Source organism: Phocoena phocoena, chromosome 12 (genome assembly GCF_963924675.1).
Source record: "Phocoena phocoena chromosome 12, mPhoPho1.1, whole genome shotgun sequence".
Classification (NCBI taxonomy): Eukaryota; Metazoa; Chordata; class Mammalia; order Artiodactyla; family Phocoenidae; genus Phocoena; species Phocoena phocoena.
Window position 1 is genome coordinate 12,394,057 of NC_089230.1, and position 20,661 is coordinate 12,414,717.

The window sequence follows — 20,661 nt, forward strand, 5'->3', positions numbered from 1 at the left end:
AGGTAGATTCCTAGATCAGCCCCTAGGTACCTACATCTCCAAATACCTAGCATGCAGCCGATATGGTTAGTCTGCTGAAATTTAAGTGAGGAAACTGTGAGGCCCATTGATGAGCTTAGAGGCTTTGAGTCAGAGAGTGTGGTTCAAATCCCAGCAGTCAAGTGACTTTACCTCTTCACGTGTCAATTTCCTCATCTGTCAAAAGTGAATAATAATAATGATAATAACCCTCACAGGGTTGTTGAGTGTATTAAATTAGATGATGCGTGCTGAGTGCAGATGCTGGACGAATAGTATGTGTGCAGTAACTGGTGGCTGCAGCTACTGTGGCTGTATTGATGGGGGGGGAAGGGGAAGTGGGAGGGGGGGTGCCTAGTGTGTAGGTAACTGTGGGAAGATATCAGGGCAGTCTCTGCTCTCAGGTAGGAAAACAAAAATCAACCAAATGTTGACAAGCCCACATTCTTGGTAAGGAGAAAGGTACATACCGAGACTGCTTGGCTTCAGAGTAAATGATGGCTTATAATGGAGTACACACAGAAGACTTCCAGGAGATGGGTTTATTCACATATTGAAGCGGAGAACTGCCTCGCGTGGGCAGAAATGGAGTTGCCGTTTCAGAAGGTAAAGTTATACCAGCAGAGCTCTGGGGAGAGAGGAGTACTGTGTGGAGGGGAAGCCAGTTACTCTGCCGATGAACGTGATGGGAAAGGAGAGGACAGGCAGAACCGTGCAGGTGTTAGTATTGGATGAGGTGCTCGTTGCAGAGCGCGGTATGTTGCGGAGCAGGGCAAGTTCACGGTCAAAATGACTTCTGAGGAGAATCTATGTTATTATCAATACAGTTATTGGTACCAGGGTGAGCAACTACTCTTTGCTCTGTTTACTTTTGCTCTTTCCCCATCTTATCAAAGTTTAATAACCCTTCTTTTTTATACATGCTGTGTCAAACTACAGAGATGTTTCCTCCACGCTAGGCGTTCACCTCTGAATTTGACTGTCGGGCCTTTGAGGAAGGAGAGTATTAATCTATACGCCCCCCTTAAAATGCAGGAGTGCCTGTTTCTAATTTATTTCCTATGTTGTGTTACTTAACAGTCTTTGCTCATACATCCTGGTCTGGTTGTTAGTGGCTTGAATAAGTTACCGTGCAGGGACTGCTGAGACCAAATTAACTGAATATATTGTCTCACTACACAGAGAAATGGTCGGGAGAGGACCGGCCTTGTTTGAACTGCCTCATTCATCCAACAGGTCTGAGAACATTCTTTCTGAGTCCCCAGAGTTAGACCAAAATTCTGTGCGCCTGGTACACAAATTATAATATCAAAGAGATCTTTTTTCTGATTTCTTTCACCAGTATTTCTGCCTTGGTTAGTTCCCCTTCCTGCTCTGTGGATCTTGCTTTGCAGTGTTTCAGGAGACTGAAAAATGAGTGGTGTTCTGAAGGGACTGCCTTTAATGTTTTATAAGTTTACGTCTCACTTGCGGCTCTATTTCTAAATGTTGGAGTAATGAGTTAATATGTCTGACTCACTCTAGGGCATGTACATCAAATCAACCTATGATGGATTGCACGTGATTACTGGAACCACAGAAAATGTAAGTGCTTTTCCATTAAATGTAAAACCATTGTATGTTCCAACAGATTGGACAGAGTCCCTGTACTTTTCATTTAAATATGTGTGTGCTGTTCTATTGTATTATCTGTAGTGGGAGCAACCGTGCCTATCTTGTTTATGTCTGTGGCTAGCAAGCAGCTTATACAGCTGTCGTCAATGTATTATTTAAGTTGTCCTTTATTGCTCTCGTTCACACACCTTGCCCGGTTTTTACCGCCACCCTTGCGTTTTTTATTATTATTATTTTTGCACCCTGAATATGTTAACCCATAAATACAAAAAACAATGATCTCTTTGTTGTTGAGAATCCCTCTTGTAAGAGCTGGAATTGGTGACCATATGTGTGAAATACAGTTTTTTAAAAATGGAATTTATATATGTCACCAGAGTGACTATTTTGGGATTTTTGCATGACAAAGATTCTTTTTATAGAGCTGTATTTCATAATATTTGCATGATATTGAAATTTAGTTTTTCTCCCCCCTAATCCTTTGAATAGAAAAAGCAGGGCTGCTTCTACTGAAAGGGACTTTGTACCCTGTTATCTTCCTTTTGAAAATTCTGCTACATGAAAGGTTTTTCTTTAGCCCCTCAAACATTTTGAATTTGTGAAAAGTAGAGCTAATTGAATACTTTCTTTATGCAACCTACAGTATGGCTAGCTTTTGAACGACACTGATATGAAGCTAGAAATATCTGAAAAGCTTCCCTGCACCTGTGGCAAAGAAGCATGTGTCTGTGGCATTAGTTACTATTTAATCAATTAAGACAAGAGGAAGTAATTCAAGAAACAAGAGACTTAGCAACTACTTTTCTAATCTGGTGGAAATATGTATCGGAGTTTGAGCTTCAGCTGCTAGGTCTGTTGATAAAATAAATAGCATGATCTTTGATGAGGGTTTGTGACACACACTTGACTTTTGTAATAAGAAAAAAGTGGCATCGCTTAAGGCAGTCAATGAGTTATAAATTAATTGTGCAATTCTGGGAGATGAATGAATAGAAGACGGTAGTGTCTTTAAGCATTCTTTGTTGAGCTCTACTGAGAATACACTGAGACCGCTGGGAATTTTTATACCGCATCACCTAATAGGCAATAATGGCACAGGACGTTCTCCTTATAGGCTGGGGATGGTGCAAAAGAAAAAAAAAATCACAACAAATGCTTCTCCCTTATCCTTATCAGAGACTTCATATATTTTAGCTGAACCACAATGAGAACAGAGTCATGTACCACTCAGTACATTTTGCGGGGGCGGGGGCTGGATAGATTCAGAAGAATGGTGAATGTCATTTCAGTTTTTAAGAAAGTTAAAGTTTTGTGTCTAGCAATTTGGTGATTGCATTAACAACCAGACCTGTGCAGTCCCAGACTCAATCCGGTCTTTGAATCAATTTCAATCTCGGAAGAACATGTAGAACACTATAATAGTATTAGCAGAAGGCTGCACAGATTTCTTCCTTTCGCTGTCCACCCCTCTCCCTCACCTCCCCCCACTGCCCCCCGCCTCCACTTTTAAGGATGAGATAACTAAACAAAACTGCCTTTGAATCAAATGAAATGTCAAATGATACATTCTGTAGAATCCCTACCAGATCATATAGGACTGGGTGAGAGATTCAGGGTTCACCTGGATGTGGTTGATCCTACCGCTTCCGTACAGGATGGTAAACGAGTCATCCTAGAGAGAGGTGGTTTCCATCTTGTTAAAGATCAAAAAAGGGAAAACTTGTCTTTTTTCCATCCGGTAATCCACTTGAAAATGTCCCTCATTCTTTCAGCCAGTCACCTTGTGTTCATTGTGTGTCTGGAATATGCCAGATACTTTCTAATTCTTGTCGATGAAAGTGGGAAGTTAGGTAAGAGTCCACTTCTCGAGGGCTTGAGCTGGGTAGTTTACACTTAATGCTGGATATTTTACACTTAAATGACAGTAGAAAAATGCCAGCTCCAGGACAACTTTCTGGCTATCACTTAAGGTCGCTCTGACTTAAGCGACCCTAAGTCAGAATGTTTTAATGCCAGTCTAGTGTTGGGGGGTGGTCGTGGACGGAATTCCCAAACTGCATTCCCTCTATCTTGGACTCCAGGCTGAAGCAATGCCAGCAGGTCATCTCAGGCCTCCTGTCCACTTTTTCTGGGTTCTTTTGGAGGTTACCTGAGCAGCCAGGATCATTCCAAGGTGAGACTAACAAGATGTAGTGATTCTCTATCTTCTTTTTTGATGTTGTTCAAGACCTTGGCAGGCGTCTTGATAGGACCTCATCCGTACTCCTATCCCCCACCCCCAACGTGAGTTGGGAAGTAGGTGAGCCTCTGAAGAATGGATGCACTCTTCTGCAGCAAACCAGAACAAGCATCATTTTTCAGTAGTCCGGCACATGGTGAAGATAGGCAAGAGCTACTGCCCCAGGGAGAATTTTGGCTATCAGGCTCTCTCTTTACCAGTGTTCTGCCAAGCACAACTCTTAATCACTTGGTAGGATATTTGAGAAATGAATGGGAGAGGATCCTTAGGACGGGAAGTCAGTTCAGGACACCGGGGCTTGTTTTTAAGATTGCATATCTAGAAACAGGGACTTCCTGGCCTCAGGGCCATCTTTTAGAAAGTGAAGCCACCTTAGAAGAATCTCCAGCCCAGGAAGATTAACTGGACTGGACTGATTACGATCAGACTTACTAAAGTTGATCTGTAACCATGGGTTAGGCATCTGACACCAGGGGCAAAAAGGAGCTTTGATACATTCGTTTGTTTAAGAAGTGCTTCAGTAGAAAGAGATTTGAGACAAGCCATCTCTCTGTGGTACCCACAATGCTGGTCTCTCAGGTGAGGCACTGCTGGTTGTTATGGTAGCAGGTTAAATGCTTTCAAAAATAACTGTTATAGTTACCTATGCCTTACGTTGGCCCTAGGTAAATCAAAGAGACTGTTTCTACAGTTTAACACTACTTGCTCATTTCCTTTCTTTTTTTTCTCTCTCTCTTTTTTTTTTTTTTTAACTTGCTCATTTCTTTGTTGAGCCTGTCACAACAGCTGAGTGAGAAAATTCAGCAAGGGTGTCTTGAGTTTAGTTGCTGTCCCCATCACTGTGTTCAAAGATGCTATTTTTAAAGGATGGTTGTAAATTGAAGATTCAGTCAGCTATGTAAGTCACAAAATAAAACACTCTGACTTAGATAACATTTGATTATAATTTGAAATCAAAGTTTGATCCTTTCTTTCTCTTTTGATCATAGGAAATATCTTTTTTTTACATAGTTCTGTTTTATTTTATCCCATGCTTTTGTTGTTTTTGCAATTAAATAATAATAATAAACTTATACTTCTAGGAAGGATTAGACATTACTCTTATTCTAAAATACTTTTCAAATTTCATGTACAACTAAATGCCAAAATGTTTACGTCTAGAAAATATATTAGCGAGAGAAAAAAATTTGAGATGAAATTATGGCACAGATTCCTTTTAAGATGAAATAATCACTTCAACATATAATTATAATTTGGCAGGGGAAAAATTTTAAGGTACTACTTTAATTTTAAAAGCCACATAATAAGCATAAAATTATATTCTGCATCTTTCACTTACTATGTGTCCATAACACTGGGCACATAGTAAGTTATTTAACACTGAATCTCAGTGTTCTCAAAACTCCATAAAATAAACCTAATGATATCTTAGGCTTAGGTAAAGGTTGTTGGCAGAATTTTTTCTAACCATTTTTTAAAATCATCTGAAATACCTTAAACATAAAGAGTTTAGTTTGATTCAGTGAACCAGAAACTGTGGGAAAATATTTGACAAACAGGTTACATCTATTTATCTCTCTGTACACACACATGTGGATGTATATATATTTGTATCAATATTTGCAAATTTGTAGCAAACTATTATTTGAGAGAAACAAAGCCTGGACTTTGTTTTGATACTGTGACAACACATGCACTTAGAATTCCACCTGAAAATGCAAAAAATTTAAATTTTCTCTAAAGAAATATTGTCACTATCTTTCTGTGTTAATAGCATTATGATAACATGTAAAACAAGTTTAAGTAAAAGTAAGATTTAGTTTTAATAATTGCTTAAAAGGAAACGGTAGGACAGAGGTACACTGATGATCTTTACACATGAAGCAGTTGGTCCACGTGAAGCAGTTGGTCGGCTTTTACAAGATTAATTTTGATAGGGATATAGGTGAGTCTCATTTTAGATGAACCGATGGCGTTGATCAGCCCATTATGTGGACAGTGCGTCCCACTCTTCACGATAGGTTAGATGAACCTTGGCTGTTCCAACTGACAGATTATCTGTTATAACAAACTGCTAATAGAAGAGAGAACACCAGTACCCAATGCCAAGTTCTACAGGCTGTGTACTTTTAGGGAACTCAAGTACACTGTGTAATGTTTCCTGAGAAGATTATATTTCCGTTGCTCGTTTTCTGTAGAAAAAAGAAGGGAGAAGAAATAGAAGCAGAAAGAAGTAGGTTTAAAAAATATGACCGGTCTCTCTCTGTTTTTTTCTAACAGTCTCCTGCAGACAGATCTCAGAAGATTCACGCCGGTGATGAGGTCATTCAGGTCAATCAGCAGACTGTGGTGAGTTTGTTCATGGAGACTTCCGACTTCATATTGCCCTCTAGAACTTTTAAACCGTTTTGCATGCATTTAAAAAATTTTCAGTTTATATCCAATTTTCCATAATTTTAAGCAGTGCTAGGATGAACAGATTTGTGTCTACCTATTTGCTCATAGCTGATTTCCTTGAGGTAAATTCATAGGGGTTTGGGTTTTCGTTATTCATGAGCAAGTACCCTCTCCTCATTTTCTTTCTTTGAAGGTGGGATGGCAGCTAAAAAATCTGGTGAGAAAGTTAAGAGAGAATCCTACAGGAGTTGTGTTACTGCTTAAGAAGCGGCCCACAAGTTCCTTCAACTTCACTCCCGCCCCCCTGAAAAACCTACGATGGAAGCCGCCTCTGGTCCAGGTACCGTCACTGGTTGAAATCTTTCCTCTGGCATCGGCGCAAGAACAATGTCCAATATCCGATTTGTCTCCAAAAAGAAAGACTGCACTTTGATTGGTTTCAGGAGCTTGTGCATGGATAATTATCCTATAATCTTACTTATGTGAGAATAGCCGTGCTGGATTTGCATTGAACAGTATGGCAGCCACTAGCCACCAGTGTCTATTTCAACAATTAAAATGAAAGCTTCAGTTCCTCGGTCTCAGCGGCCACATTTCAGTGCTTGGTAGCCACTTGGTGGCGAGTGGCTGCCAGCACTACAGAAAGTTCCATCTGGTCCTTTTCCTCTCTCATTTCAAACACGTGCTCACATAAAGGAATCCAGTTTGACCGCTGAACTTAGAGAGACCGCATGGGGTTGAGTCCTCAGCATGGTTTAAAAAGGCAGGGGTGTAGACTGTGAGAACAACCCACCCAGCGGGGAGCTGCATCGCTCCGTTGTTTAGATTTGGCAGTCTTGGGTGATAATAAAAAGCACACTGGTCTTTAGTGAGTTTTATTATTTAAATTCTCTACAAACAGTGCACTCCTTACTGCCTACACCTGGCTGGACCATGCACCCTGAGCAACCTCTTCCTTATGTCATCGGTTCTTAGTGTTTAATTCCTAAATCATGAATGAAAAGCAATCACATTTTAGTGCCCTTTCATAAGATTGAGATTTGCCATTTATATGTAACTTTCTGTGCTTTTATTGTACATCTTCAAATGGAAGGAACAGCAGTGGTCTCAAGCCATCAATTTGGATACCTCGTGATGCACACAGCACTGGAAATATGCCTATGTGTGTATCTTAGGGGCATGGAGGCACGTAAAAATAAAGACCAGGCTGTGGAGGGTGGAGCCAGGAAGGGGCACATAATTAAGTTCACTTTTTAGGTAATAACGGAACATATCGATCACACCCCAGCTGCTTCTGTTTGCATCGCTCAGTATAAGGGGCACCATCTTTCAGTAGTTTTGGAATTCTCAGAGTGTGTTACGTAACATCGAAGAGGTCTTCACTGATGGTTGATGGAGTGCTTGCCACACAGCAACTCTGTCAGCTCCTTGGTGCAGGGGCGTAAATGTTAGGTTCTGAAGAAGGGGCGGTGGGTGTGGACAGGTAGGTGAAGGAGCTTCCTCCTGAGGAGGTGGGAGCCCTTTGGAGCCTGGAAAACTAGGTGGGATTTGGGAGGCAGATGGGAGGCTGTTTGGTGGAGGAGAGGAACGCTGTTCTTCAGACACACGCCCACCAACTGAGGATGTGCTGCCATCAGGGAAGGGCCAGACAAGGTTTCCTAGAAGCGGAGTGTGCGACAGACATTCTTGTGAAAGCGATTTAGTGCCTGTGCTTCAGGTAAAACTTGTCCGGGAGGGAGGGAGGCAGAATAAGGAGGGGAAGCCAGCAGATGCTCTCTCAGGTAGAGTTCAGTCTTGGCCTGTTACCCAGGTGTAACCACACAGCACGGGCGCTGGTAGCTGTACTCAGGGGTGGCAGCTGTCCACTGAGGGCAGTTTTCCAGAGAAGGGGGCAGCCGTGAGCTTTTAGCAACAGACACTCACAGCAGCCGGGTTCACTGACTGACCAAGGCCTCTGGGTAGACACCGCAGCGCTCCTGTAAGAATAAGTAGACCAGACTCTTTGGGGCAGAGGGTGGGAGAGAAAGCTGGACCAGCGGACTGAGCTGGATGGGTGGGTATAGAGTCCCAGGCTAAGGAGTATGGACTTCATCTCACAGGTAATTTTTGTCAACAGGTTCACAGTTGATTTTTACACTAATATTTGCATCAGTTTGCTAGGGCCACTGTAACAAAGTACCAACGACTGGGTGACCGAAACAAAAGTTTATTCCTTTAAAAGTCTGGAGGCTAGAAGTCTCAAATCAAGGTTAGCTTCTTCCAAGGTCTCTCTCCTTGGCTTGCAGACGACCGTCTTCTCCCTGTCTTCATGTGGTCTTTCCTCTGTGTGTCTGTGTCCTGATCTCCTCTTCTTATAGGGACACCAGTCATACTGGATTAAGGCCCACCCATATGACCTTGTATTATTTTTTTAAATTTTTATTTATTTATTTATTTTTTTGGGGGGGAGGATGCATGCTATGGGGCATGTGGGATCTTAGTTGCCTGACCTAGGGATCAAACCTGTGTCCCCTGCAGTGAAAGTGCAGAGTCTTAACCACTGGACCACCAGGGAATTCCCACATGACCTCATTTTATTTATTTATCTATCTATTTATTTATCTATTTATTTACCTTTTGCGGTACGCAGGCCTCTCACTGCTGTGGCCTCTCCTGCTGTGGAGCACAGGCTCTGGACGCGTAGGCTCAGCGGCCATGGCTCACGGGCCCAGCCGCTCCGCAGCATGTGGGATCTTCCCGGACCGGGGCACGAACCCGTGTCCCCTACATCGGCAGGCAGACTCTCAACCACTGCGCCACCAGGGAAGCCCCCTCATTTTAAATTAAACGTGTCTTTAAAAATCCTATCTCCAGAGTACAGTCACATTCTGAACTACTGGGGGTTTGGGGGACACAGTTTAGCCCATGATACTACCTAAACACAAGAAACACCAGTTGGGAGCTGTTACACGTGTAGGTGATGGGTAATGTGGTTCTGGGCGAGGCTGGGATGGGGCAGTTCTAGTGCAAGAGGCCATTTGGAAGAAGCATCAAGAGGACTCACAAAGCAGCACAGCATAGTGGACAGGAAGGGGCCCCGGAGTTGAACTCCTTGAGTTCAAATCCCACCTCTGCCACATCTTAGCTGTGGCACCTCAGATAAGTATTTAGTATTTCTGAATGTCACTCCTAATTACTCATGTTGACAGCAGAGGTTTTCGGGTAGCGGTGAGGAAGGTAGGCAAGGCAAGGAAGAAGCAGATGTGAAATGTGGCAGCGAACCTGGGTGGCAATACCAGTGACAAAAATTAGAATGTCAGGAAAGAGCCATCTGGGAGGCAGAGATGAGAGGTCTTCTGGGCATCACTGAGCTTGAAGTGACAGGAAAATTCAGGTGGATGTGTTCAGAAGGGAAGTGAAAATGATATCTAAGTATAGGCTAGAGTTAGTTCCTTGACCTATGGAAATTCACTTAAGAAGGGGCATGCTTCCTTTTTCTTTGGTTTTGTCTACCTTCCTGCCCGGTTCCACTAACAGTGCAGTTTGTGGGGCGAGGTGAAGGTGAGGCATGAGACACCTAGCTTTGCTTCTGACCCAGGGAGGGAAAACTGTCAAAAGGCAGAGCCCGTTTTACAGCTTAGCTATTAGGCATCTGGTGATGTGTCCAGGGTATTTTCAGAACATGAACTCTGGTAGACCAGTACTCCGTACAGTTTCTCAGCCCCTACCCTGGCTGTTGCCCTGTGTGTCATTCTTCAGGGGTCTGTATGCCTGGGTGCCCACCTCTACTGGGAGGGAGCGTCTTTAGTTCTTATCAACATCATTCATGTTGTCACTGAAAAGCTGTTCATCGCTCTGTTTTTAGGCCACAATCCTGGTAAACAAGGGTTATTGATTTAGAAGTAACCATCAGTGTTGGAGTTTTTGGAAAATGCCTGTTCTATGGAAATGCTCCAATTTTCTTCTGTTTCTATTTGTTGAGGGCCTGGGTCCTGGCCCCATGTTTTCAGACATTGTCCAAGATTGTCAGAATGAGATGTGGATCAATTATATAGTTCGGAGAGTTGACAGACTGTGGTGTATGCTCTGGGAGACGGTTTCCCTGTGCCTCGGCATCTCTCCCCCAAAATGGGGCTGTCTCTCTGTGAGCACCGGCTACTCCCGTCCTCCCAACCCTTAGACTCCCATTCCCACTCTCACTTCCAGGAGATAGGGGGTCTTCCATCCATCACCACCTGGGCTAGATAGGGCGTAGGTGTCCTTTTATTACTCCCCAGGGTCTAGCACTGTCCTCACGGGCTGCCTCCCACTGGCCTTCACCCAACATCTTCGTGCCCTGACTCATTTTCTTGCTGTTCCTTCTCCAACCAGAAAAGGCCAATCATTGCTGTTAGATTGTAGAAGAGATAGGATTGAAGGTCTCACACAAGATTTTAAAATATTTTTTTAAAGCTGTGTGGATTTTAAATTTAAAAAATTAACTTGTGTGTATAATACTAAGTTAGACAGCATAAGGTTGGGTACTTACTATGCGACGAGCCCTGTGCTAAGCCCGTTACATGTATTACATTACCTAATTCTCACAGCTACCCTGTGTTGCTACTGTCTTTGTCCCTGTTTATTCCCAATCTATAGAAGAGGCACAGAGACGTTGAGTGAGTTGCCTGGAAGATACACACCTAATCAGAGGTATAACCAAGATTGCACCCAGGCAGTCTGAACTCCAAGCCCATACTCCTAGTGAATGGTAGCATTGTTAGTAATTAGTGTGAATTAACTCATTCTGTCCTCACTGCAGCCCTACGTGAGAGGCACTGTCAGTATGGCTGTTTTTCAGAGGAGGAAACTAAGGCTTGGGAGTTTAAGTGATTTGCTCAGAGCTGGAATTCTAACCTGCCTGACACCTGGCTCCTGGGCCTCTGCCTTTCTTTCACTATGCACCTAGGCTTTCAGAACTCTTGGTAAATGGTTTATATATACAATGGAATACCACTCAGCCATAAAAAAGAATGAAATAATGCCATTTGCAGCAACATGGAAGTACGTAGAGATTATCATACTAAGTGAAGTAAGTCAGACAGAGACAAATACCATATGGTACCACTCATTCGTGTAATCTAAAAAATGATACAAATGAACTTATTTACAAAACAAACAATCTCACAGACAGGAAACAAACTTATGATTACCAAAGTGGGGAGGGAGGAAGGGATAAATTAGGAGTTCGGGATTAACAGATACACACTACTATATATAAAATAAAAAGGTCCTATTGTATAGCACAGGGAACTATATTCAATACCTTATAATAACCTTTAATAGAAAAGCATCTGAAAAAGAATATGTATATACACACACACACACACACACACACAACTGTATCACTTTGCTGTACACCTGAAACTAACACAACATTGTAAATCAACCATACTTTAAAAAAAACAAAACAAAAAAACTCTCGGTACATTTTGAGTGTCTCAAAGCAGAATACACGTTGGATGTTTCCAGTAGCTGCAGACACACAAATGACCTGGGCCCCTGTTTACCCGCGGGCTGGTGTTGGTTTTGGGGAGAACGATCTCCGAGGTAATGTTCATGCTTTTACACTTACTCCCTTTCAGACCTCGCCTCCGCCCACAACCACTCAGTCCCCGGACAGCACGATGGATGCCTCACTGAAGAAGGAGAAGCCAGCCATCCTGGATCTTTATATCCCTCCTCCACCGACCGTTCCCTACTCCCCCCGGTATGTCGGTGCCCATTTCTGTGATGTGCACGTCTCCTTGCGTGGAGGTGCTAGTGGTGGTGTGAAGACCACAAGTATCTCGAGAGGAGACGCTGCTGACACTCCAGTGTGTTGGACATGAGTCTTGAATCCACCGTCAAAAAGTATCGCCCTGGGCGTGGGCGTTGGGGAATGGGTGAAGGGGGTCGAAAAGGACAGACTTCCAGTTACAGGCGAAGTCCTGGGGGTGTAACGTACAGCGTGGTGACTGTTGTTAACAATGTTGTGTATCTTTCAAAGTTGCGGAGGGAGTAGATCTTAAAAGTGCTCATCACAGGAAAGCAAGAATTGGTAACCACATGTGATGATTGTTTTGCCGTGCATATGTAAATCACTACGTTGTACCTCTGAAATGAATGCAGTGTTATATGTCGATTATATCTCAGTGAAACCAGGGGTAGGGGAAGTGTGATCCTTTAGGGCGAAGTGTAGGAACAGATCTAGTTTTATGGGCCTTGAAGCCAGCCAGTATGATGGGGAGGGGGCTGATTAAAGCATGTGCTCTCGGGGACTGCATTGTTTTAATTCTTCACTGGGCATCGAAGTTTCATTAACTACACGGTAAATTCATCTCTGGGGCGGAAGATAATAAATATTTCTGTGAGATTGATTAAAGTTACAGTTTTATTTTGCTGAGAGGGATGTGTTCTTCGTAGGACTTAAAAAATGTGAAAATAGGTGTGGATGGGCTATATTTGCATGGCCATGTGTGTTTATGTGTGTGTGTCTATTATACATTCTTCAGGATCATTACTTTCTTAATGGCTATCTTAAATGTTTATGGTAAAATGAGGACGGTTATGCTAGATGTTATATAGGGGATGATTAAGGTATGAAAATATAGGCTTATTTATATCATCTTCCATATTTACATATGCTGGTAAAAGTAGAGAATCTGGCTCATTTATGAAACATACATTTACTGAGAGTTGGGCCTGATTTACCATCTTATGCAAAACAGATGTAGTTCTTGCCCCCAGAGAACTGCCAACATCTTAGTCAGCTGTTCAAGACTAAATTGAGAAATACTTAACCATGCTGTGATATTTCATAAGACACAGTTTGGATTGAAGTTACAGTAATTTTTCACTTCAGGGTGGAGTTTTTCATTTGATTTTGTTTTAAGCTGTGCTCTTTGCTTCTGCTGTGTTTCTTTCCTGGGCACAAAGAAAAATTAATGGCATTTTCCTCTTCCTCGAGTCTTGGTTTGCCCAGAAGTTATTATAGCATGTAGAGCAGTGGCTGCAGTGATCAGGGGCTTTCTGGTTGGTAGACCAGGTTCTTCCCTGTATTCACAGACCAGAGTCCTGTGGTCACGAGATCTAAATTGTGTTTAAAATTACAAGGAGTTGGGCTTCCCTGGTGGCGCAGTGGCTGAGAGTCCGCCTGCCGATGCAGGGGACACGGGTTCGTGCCCTGTTCCGGGAAGATCCCACGTGCCACGGAGCGGCTGGGCCCGTGAGCCATGGCCGCTGAGCCTGCGCGTCCGGAGCCTGTGCTCCGCAACGGGAGAGGCCACAACAGTGAGAGAGGCCCGCGTACTGCAAAAAAAAAAAAAAAAAAAGAAAAAAAAATTACAAGGAGTTGTTGCTTTTGCACATAGAGAGCAGAGGGTTTCACTGATAGAACAAACCAGTGTGTGGACTGTTCTATCAGAAACTGTAGGCTGTAGGGAGGATGGCCCCGACTCCCCTAATCCTGAATATTCTTGTCTGGGTCTCAGTGAGGGGTCACAGGAGCTGTGGCAAGAAGGGTATGTACATAGTAAAGGTGAAAGGGACCTGGCGCTTCGATTCTATTGGGGGAAACACGTGGGCACGCGCACACCATTAATGAAGGATATTTTATTTTATTTTTTAAAAATTTATTATTTACTTATTTATTTTTGGCTGTGTCGGGTCTTAGTGGATCTTGTGGCACGCGGGATCTTCGTTGACGCATGCGGGATCTTTCGTTGCAACGCGGGCTTCTCTCTAGTTGTGGCGTGCGGGTTTTCTCTCACTAGTTGTGGCGCACAGGCTCCAGAGCATGTGGGCTCTGTAGTTTGCAGCACGCAGCCTCTCTAGTTGAGGCACGCGAGCTCAGTAGTTGCGGTGCGAGGGCTTAGTTGCCCCGTGGCATGTGAAATCTTAGTTCCCTGACCAGGGGTCGAACCCGCATCCCCTGCATTGGAAGGTGGGTTCTTTACCACTGGACCACCAGGGAAGTCACTGAAGCGTATTTTACTAGGAATGAAATGTGCAAATGGTCACAGAGAACAAGTGGTGAGTCGCGAAAGCTTTGTGAATGGGGAAGTTATATGCCAGGTTTAAAAGTATAGAAGGAGATAGATTTGTGGTGGGGAAAGGGTATGCAGGCAGCAGGCTCACTGGGAACACCAGTAGGCAAGGCTGATCCTTAGACTGTTTTTGAACTCAGTGGATTCTGGGTTTATCTAGTAGTTTTGCAATGAGCCCGTAATGGAATTTACTCAGTGCCAAAAATTTAACCAGCTGGTAATCTGGACTCAACTAAAATTAATTTTAAGTTTTATTATAAGCTGACATTTAGAAAGAACGAAGTTGCAAGCAGCGGTCCAATTTTTGCTGGTTTCTGTACTTTGTTTAGAAAATAGACACTTTCCATTGGCCGCTCTAAAGGCCGCTTTGTAATCTTTGACATCATTTCGAAACCTGACAACTGCCATCGCACATCAAGCGTCTTCTCTGCTGGATCTTGGCAAAGATACTACTCTTGGCATGAGAAAAAAGGTTCAGTAGATCATACCTTCACTTGTGGTGTCTGTAGTAAGGAGGAGATTCAACTCTAGGACAGATGTACAGGAAAACCAGAGCTAGCTCTTCAAGATATATGTGTATCCCTTAAACAAATATGAAAAAAAATCTCATTTTCTCTTATTTAGTAGGATCATGGTATTTACTCTTATTTAATAGGATCTCTGTGTATTTGAGAAGCAACTGTGATTGAAAAAGTGTTGCTTTTTCCTCCAGAGGGAAAGGAGGATTTGTTTTCTTCCGTGTGCTAGAGGCAGAATGCATCCTATAATTCTTTAGTGTGAGAGGATCTTCGTAAGCAACTTAACTATTGCCCTCTATCTTGCAGGGAAGAGAATGGGAGTTCCGTTTACGGATTCAGTAAATGTAAACAGCCACAGCCTGGCCCTAAGGGCTCTGAGTCCCCCAATTCCTTCCTGGACCAGGAAAGCCGGAGACGGAGATTTACCATCGCTGATTCCGATCAGTTGCCTGGGTATTCCGTGGAAACCAATATTCTGCCCACAAAAATGAGAGAGAAAACACCATCCTATGGTACGTTACTGAGTGTTTGTTTTGTTTCTCTTCCCCTCCCCCTTCCTTGTTTGGAACTGTTGGATGAATTCGGCAGACTTGAAGGGTAATCCAAGGAAAACATAAACCTCAATGAAATTCTAAGTATGAGACCTTTGTTCATCTTTCTAAAGCTAAGGCTTGTTGAGTCATTACACTGCCTGGCATCCAAGCCCAGCGGGGTGAGATCATGTTACAGTTTCAGCTTTCAGTGCCTGCATTTTAACTTGGAGCTGCTTTGCTCCGTGGACCCACAGACGCAAGTTCAGCATGCCTCTGTCCTAATGGTTTGCTGTGGAAATACAGTGCTTTAAAATACTTTTCTTATTTTTAAACTGTGTTATTTTGCTTATGCTGAAGTGAGTGTGATGTCCGGGTGGGGGAGGGTCTAGTTCTAAATAAAGGGAAGGATTCTCTAAAGTCCAAAAACTCTGTCAGCTTTTCCTTTTCCTTCCCCTCCCTCTGAAGGCAAGCCCCGGCCTTTGTCCATGCCTGCGGATGCGAGCTGGATGGGGATTGTGGACCCTTTTGCTAGACCTCGAAGTCATGGGAGGAAAAGTAAGTTTAATTTAAGCAAACTGAAAAACACCAAACCTGGAGTCCAAAGCCCAGACCCTCGTTTCAGCCCTTTTGTGCTCTAATGACCATAAAGTCATCTTCTCATCTGCAAAATCAGGGGTTGCTGAAGGCCTCTAAGGTCCTATCTGTGTGTAGAATGGCAGAAATATATATTCCTAGGTAGTGATTGTAAATCTCCTAAACAGTATTGTGTGCTTTAAAAAGGCCGTAGACACTGATGGTCCAATTTCTAAACACATAGAAATACACTATTCGTTAAACAATCTCATCGTCAATTTTATGACTATTATTATTGGAACCTGTTTGATTTTTGACCAACAGACATGGGTGTTTTTCTCCCCCAATCCTTCTTGAGTTAGAGAGTAACTACTATTGGAAAAGAAACTTGTGTTTAATTTACCCTGTAATCAAAGTTACAGGTGATAGCACTGGTCTTTTGAGGAAAATGTTTATAGTCTTATTTTTGGCCAGATTACATTTGATTGTCAGGACATCGTAACATTGCTTTTGTGGCACTGAAACAAAGAGCTGGTGAAAAGTTAGAGAACAGTAGGTCTTAGATTGTAAAAGGAAGAAGAGAAAAGTTCTGGAGGCCTAACTTCCAAAGTGATCAACCCCTGACTTCTCCCTGCGACTTGGTAAAGTTTGTCACCTAAGTACCCAAATCACCTGGATTACACTAAATTGGAAAAGGGAGAAGTTGCCTTCTAAGGTCCAAGATACCCTTAGTTGACACGAAAATCTGTGGAGCAGACAGCAGGGGGCAGGGCAGTTCTTTGTTTAGATTGAGAAATGTCCACATCTTCTTTGCCATTCTTTTTAGCATTTGAAGTCCCCGATTTATACTTTTATTTCGTTTAAGGTTGAGATGTGGGGTGTAGGGGTGCGGAGTGTGAGGTCAGGAAAATGGAAAGATACTTGGCCTCCATCCCACCTTCCACATTTTTTCTGGTGTTATCATTTTAGAAAGAAAGGTACCTGCATAATGGGCAATTAAAAAAAATAACAGCTTTTTTGAGAGACAACTCGCATACCATAAAGCTCACCCTGTTAAAATGTACGATTCAGTGGTGTTTAGTATATTCATAGAGTTGTGCTAATTCCAGAATATTCTATCACTTCAACAAAAAACGCCTGTAAGCAGTCATTCCTCATTCCCTCCTCCTTCAGCTCCTGGCAACCAAAAATCTACTTTCTTTTTTTTTTTTTTAACTTTCATAGTCATCTTTTTTTTTTTTTAAATAAATATTTATTTTTGGCTGCGTTGGGTCTTCATTGCAGTGCGCGGGCTTCTCATTTTGGCGGCTTCTCTTGCCGTGGAGCGCGGGCTCTAGGCACGTGGGCTTCAGGAGTTGCAGCACGTGGGCTCAGTAGTTGTGGCTCGCAGGCTCTAGAGCGCAGGCTCAGTCGTTGTGGCGCACAGGCTTAGTTGCTCTGCGGCATGTGGGATGTGGGATCTTCCTGGACCAGGGCTCAAACCCACGTCCCCTGCATTGGCAGGCGGATTCTTAACCACTGAGCCACCAGGGAAGCCCTGAAAATCTACTTTCTGTCTCTGGATTTACTTTTTCAAGGCATTTCATATAAATAGACTCCTACAAAATGTGGCTTTTTGACAGTGGGCACTTTTTAACGTAACTTTCCCCCTTTGATTACAGAAGTAAAACAAATTGTTGGAAAACCTCTAGAAGGTACGAGAAAACTAATCTGTAATCTGCTTCCCCAACCTAGAAATAATCACTCTGAATGTTTTTTGTATCTTCTAGTTGTTCCTATATTTACGTATTATACGCTTAGAAAAATGTGCAAAATGGAATAGATAGATATTCAGTAATACTATGAAAGGGGAACGTTAACAGGTGTATTTTTGGTAATAGCTGCATTAGTAATCCATCTTATGGCAATAGCACCTCTTCATTCAGTCTGCTATGGTTGAGCATTTAGGTTATCTGTGTTTTCCCCCCAATTGTTAATATCGCTTCAATAAGCATCTTGTACGTAGTTCTTCATCCATTTTTAAAAGTGGAATTTCTGAGTCAAAAGAATGCTACATGTTGCCAGGGTGCCCTGCATTTTATGTTTCTATTCAGTTTCTTACCCCCCTGCCCCCATCCCAGAGGGTCTACTGGCTTGTAGGGTGGGATCATTCTTCCTTCTCCAGAAATGTCCCAAGCCTTGCAGAGCATTAAAATCTTTGAACCCCATCCATTAAAGGTGAAGAGTGCCTGCCCTGCATTCAGAGTGATAACCAAAGGCATCCCACCTCCTAAATGCTCCTTAGGGATGCTCGGGAATAAGAACCACCGTTCCAGGGGCACGTGCTCTGGGCTGCAGGCATTGAGCAGGGACAGATGTGGAAGGACTGATAGAATTATAAGATTTTCTCTTGGTTTTTTGATTTCAAGTGAAATCATGAAAATTCTACACTGATTAAGAAGTGCGGGAAAAAAAAAAAAAGGGCTTCCCTGGTGGCGCAGTGGTTGAGAGTCCGCCTGCCGATGCAGGGGACACGGGTTCGTGCCCCGGTCCGGGAAGATCCCACATGCCGCGGAGCGGCTGGGCCCGTGAGCCATGGCCGCTGAGCCTGCGCGTCCGGAGCCTGTGCTCCGCAATGGGAGAGGCCACAGCAGTGAGAGGCCCGCGTACCACAAAAAAAAAAAAAAGAAAGAAAGAAAAAAGTGCGGGCTCTCTGATTCTGCTCTGCCCCTGTGTTACCTCTCAGATGGAAAAGCAGCCTGAAGTGTGCACCTACCTCTTCCGTTTCTGCTTTCTTAGCACCCAGTGGTGTGAGCCTGGCCTCCTGGGGGGCCTGGTAGCCCATCCCTGGGAGGAGGGCAGGGTGTGCCGCCACCTTCAGAGGCAGTGCCATGCAGAGGATGGGTATTTTAACGGACTACTTGTGGGCTTTGTCTGAAAACAGGTGAGGACGGCCTTTGCCGGTATTTCAGTAATGAGCGGATCTCTCCGATCATCGAAGAAAGGTCATCCCCCCCATACCGTTTCTCAAGACCCACGACCGAGAGGCAGCTGGTCCGAGGTGCAGACTACATCCGAGGCAGCAGGTGCTACATCAGTTCAGATCTCCACAGCAGTGCCACGATTCCATTCTCGGAGGAAGGGACCAAAAAGAAAGCCAGCTCCTCGGCGGCCAAGTCCTCTTCTCCAGAGCCGTCCCTGCTGGTCAGCTGGTTTACTCGCCTGAAACTGTTGACTCACTGAGCCCTGCGTTCCCGGGACCCTCCCTGTCTCCTGCTACCAAGTGCCTTGTGTCCTCAATCAGCAACTTGTTCTGATTTTCATCCACAGTATTATGCAGCGACCTTATGCGATTTCGTGGCTTTTCTTTTTTCTTTTTCTTTTTTTTTAAGTTGTATACTGTACTTGGAATTTTGAAATCATTGGATGGGAACAAATCCAGAGAATCTTAGATGCTGGCTTATGGAGGCCAAAGGAGAGAAATGGGGAGAGTCCGCTTTATTTTTGCTTCCTTGAGAGTCAGAACACGGAGACACACTCCCTAAACCAGAGCCTTGGCCGGGAATGTTATCGTCATTCTGAGGATCTGGGCCATTGTTCTTTTTAGGGGGGTGGGACTACAGTTGGTGGCCAGTGTCACACAGATGTGTTGGTTTTTGGTCCAACTTCTTCACCTGAAAAAGCCAGTGGAGAAAACAGTTTTGTTTTGATTTTTCAAGCTACATACCACATGTGTAAGTGTAGCAGCTTTGACTCTGAAATAACACGTGGGAAGCATCTGATGCTCTTTCAGAGCAGAGGTTTGAGTGTAGGCCAGTTACACTTAGTTAATGCCCTTTTCATAACAGTCTCAGTGTAAGTCAGTTAATACAGAAACACGTGAAAATGTTTAGATAGGGCTTACTACACACAAAGAAGTTTATGGTTATTTGTGAAGGGTGTTGTATATTATTGTCTTTAAGGGAAAAGAAGCTATAAGATTTGCTGACAGCCAAAGTATCATTGAGAAAAACGAAGCAACCATACTTAGGTTTATGAGAGAGACATCAGTTTGCATTTTGACCTGTTCAATGACTATCTTCTAGAAAAGAATGGACAGTTCTTCAAAATTGTACACATTTTGCTAATTAGAAATCTCTTGGAAAATCTCACGGTCACTCATTTTCAACTAGCATCAGGTATTTTGGAAAAGTGTGTCTGGATATTAACTCTTGTTTAAACTGAATGTATGATATTTTGCTAGAATGGAAAAGTACTATCTTGTTAATTTAAGTGTTTTAAATATAGTTGTATATTTTTCTTACTCTTAGTCACATGTAATTGATATATTTCTGTTTTGTGTCCTACATGAAGCTAACGAAAAAAGTGTTCAAAATGTTTTCAGGTTTACCAGTGACCACCTTGGCTGTTGCCACTGTGGGCACTATTGTTAAAAAAACAAAATAAACCCTCCCAACCATTTTAGGATTTTATGGATTAGAAATGGGGGCGTTGAGGGAGCATGTGTAAAGTAAAATTACATTTGGAGAATTTTCTGAGCTATATCCCTGGGCAAAGCTGGTATCTCCTATTCAAAAATATCTTCCCCTCACCCCTTGAAATGTCTACTTTGCTGAACTGCCTGAAATTGGAGATTGCTTGGAGTTAACATCTTCCTTTTAAAATGCCTCTGGTGGGACTTCCCTGGCGGTCCAGTGGTTAAGACTCCATGCTTCCAATGCAGGGGGTGCAGGTTCAATCCCTGGTCG

At 43.2% G+C, this 20,661-nt stretch overlaps 1 protein-coding gene across 3 annotated transcripts in view; it reads left to right on the top strand.

The window, feature by feature from the left end:
• Positions 1-20,378, top strand: part of CNKSR3 (CNKSR family member 3) — a 100,022-nt gene extending 79,644 nt beyond the window's left edge. The window contains exons 7-13 of one of the 3 annotated variants that reach the window (XM_065888551.1): positions 1,543-1,602; positions 6,152-6,220; positions 6,462-6,608; positions 11,869-11,993; positions 15,135-15,340; positions 15,827-15,916; positions 18,858-19,156. In XM_065888551.1, the coding sequence (XP_065744623.1) occupies positions 1,543-1,602; positions 6,152-6,220; positions 6,462-6,608; positions 11,869-11,993; positions 15,135-15,340; positions 15,827-15,916; positions 18,858-19,156 (996 nt within the window). Of the gene's footprint in view, positions 1-1,542; positions 1,603-6,151; positions 6,221-6,461; positions 6,609-11,868; positions 11,994-15,134; positions 15,341-15,826; positions 15,917-18,857 lie in introns of all 3 variants that reach the window. The other 2 variants (XM_065888553.1, XM_065888552.1) reach the window with 2 other exon arrangements.
• The last annotated feature ends 283 nt before the right edge of the window (positions 20,379-20,661 follow it).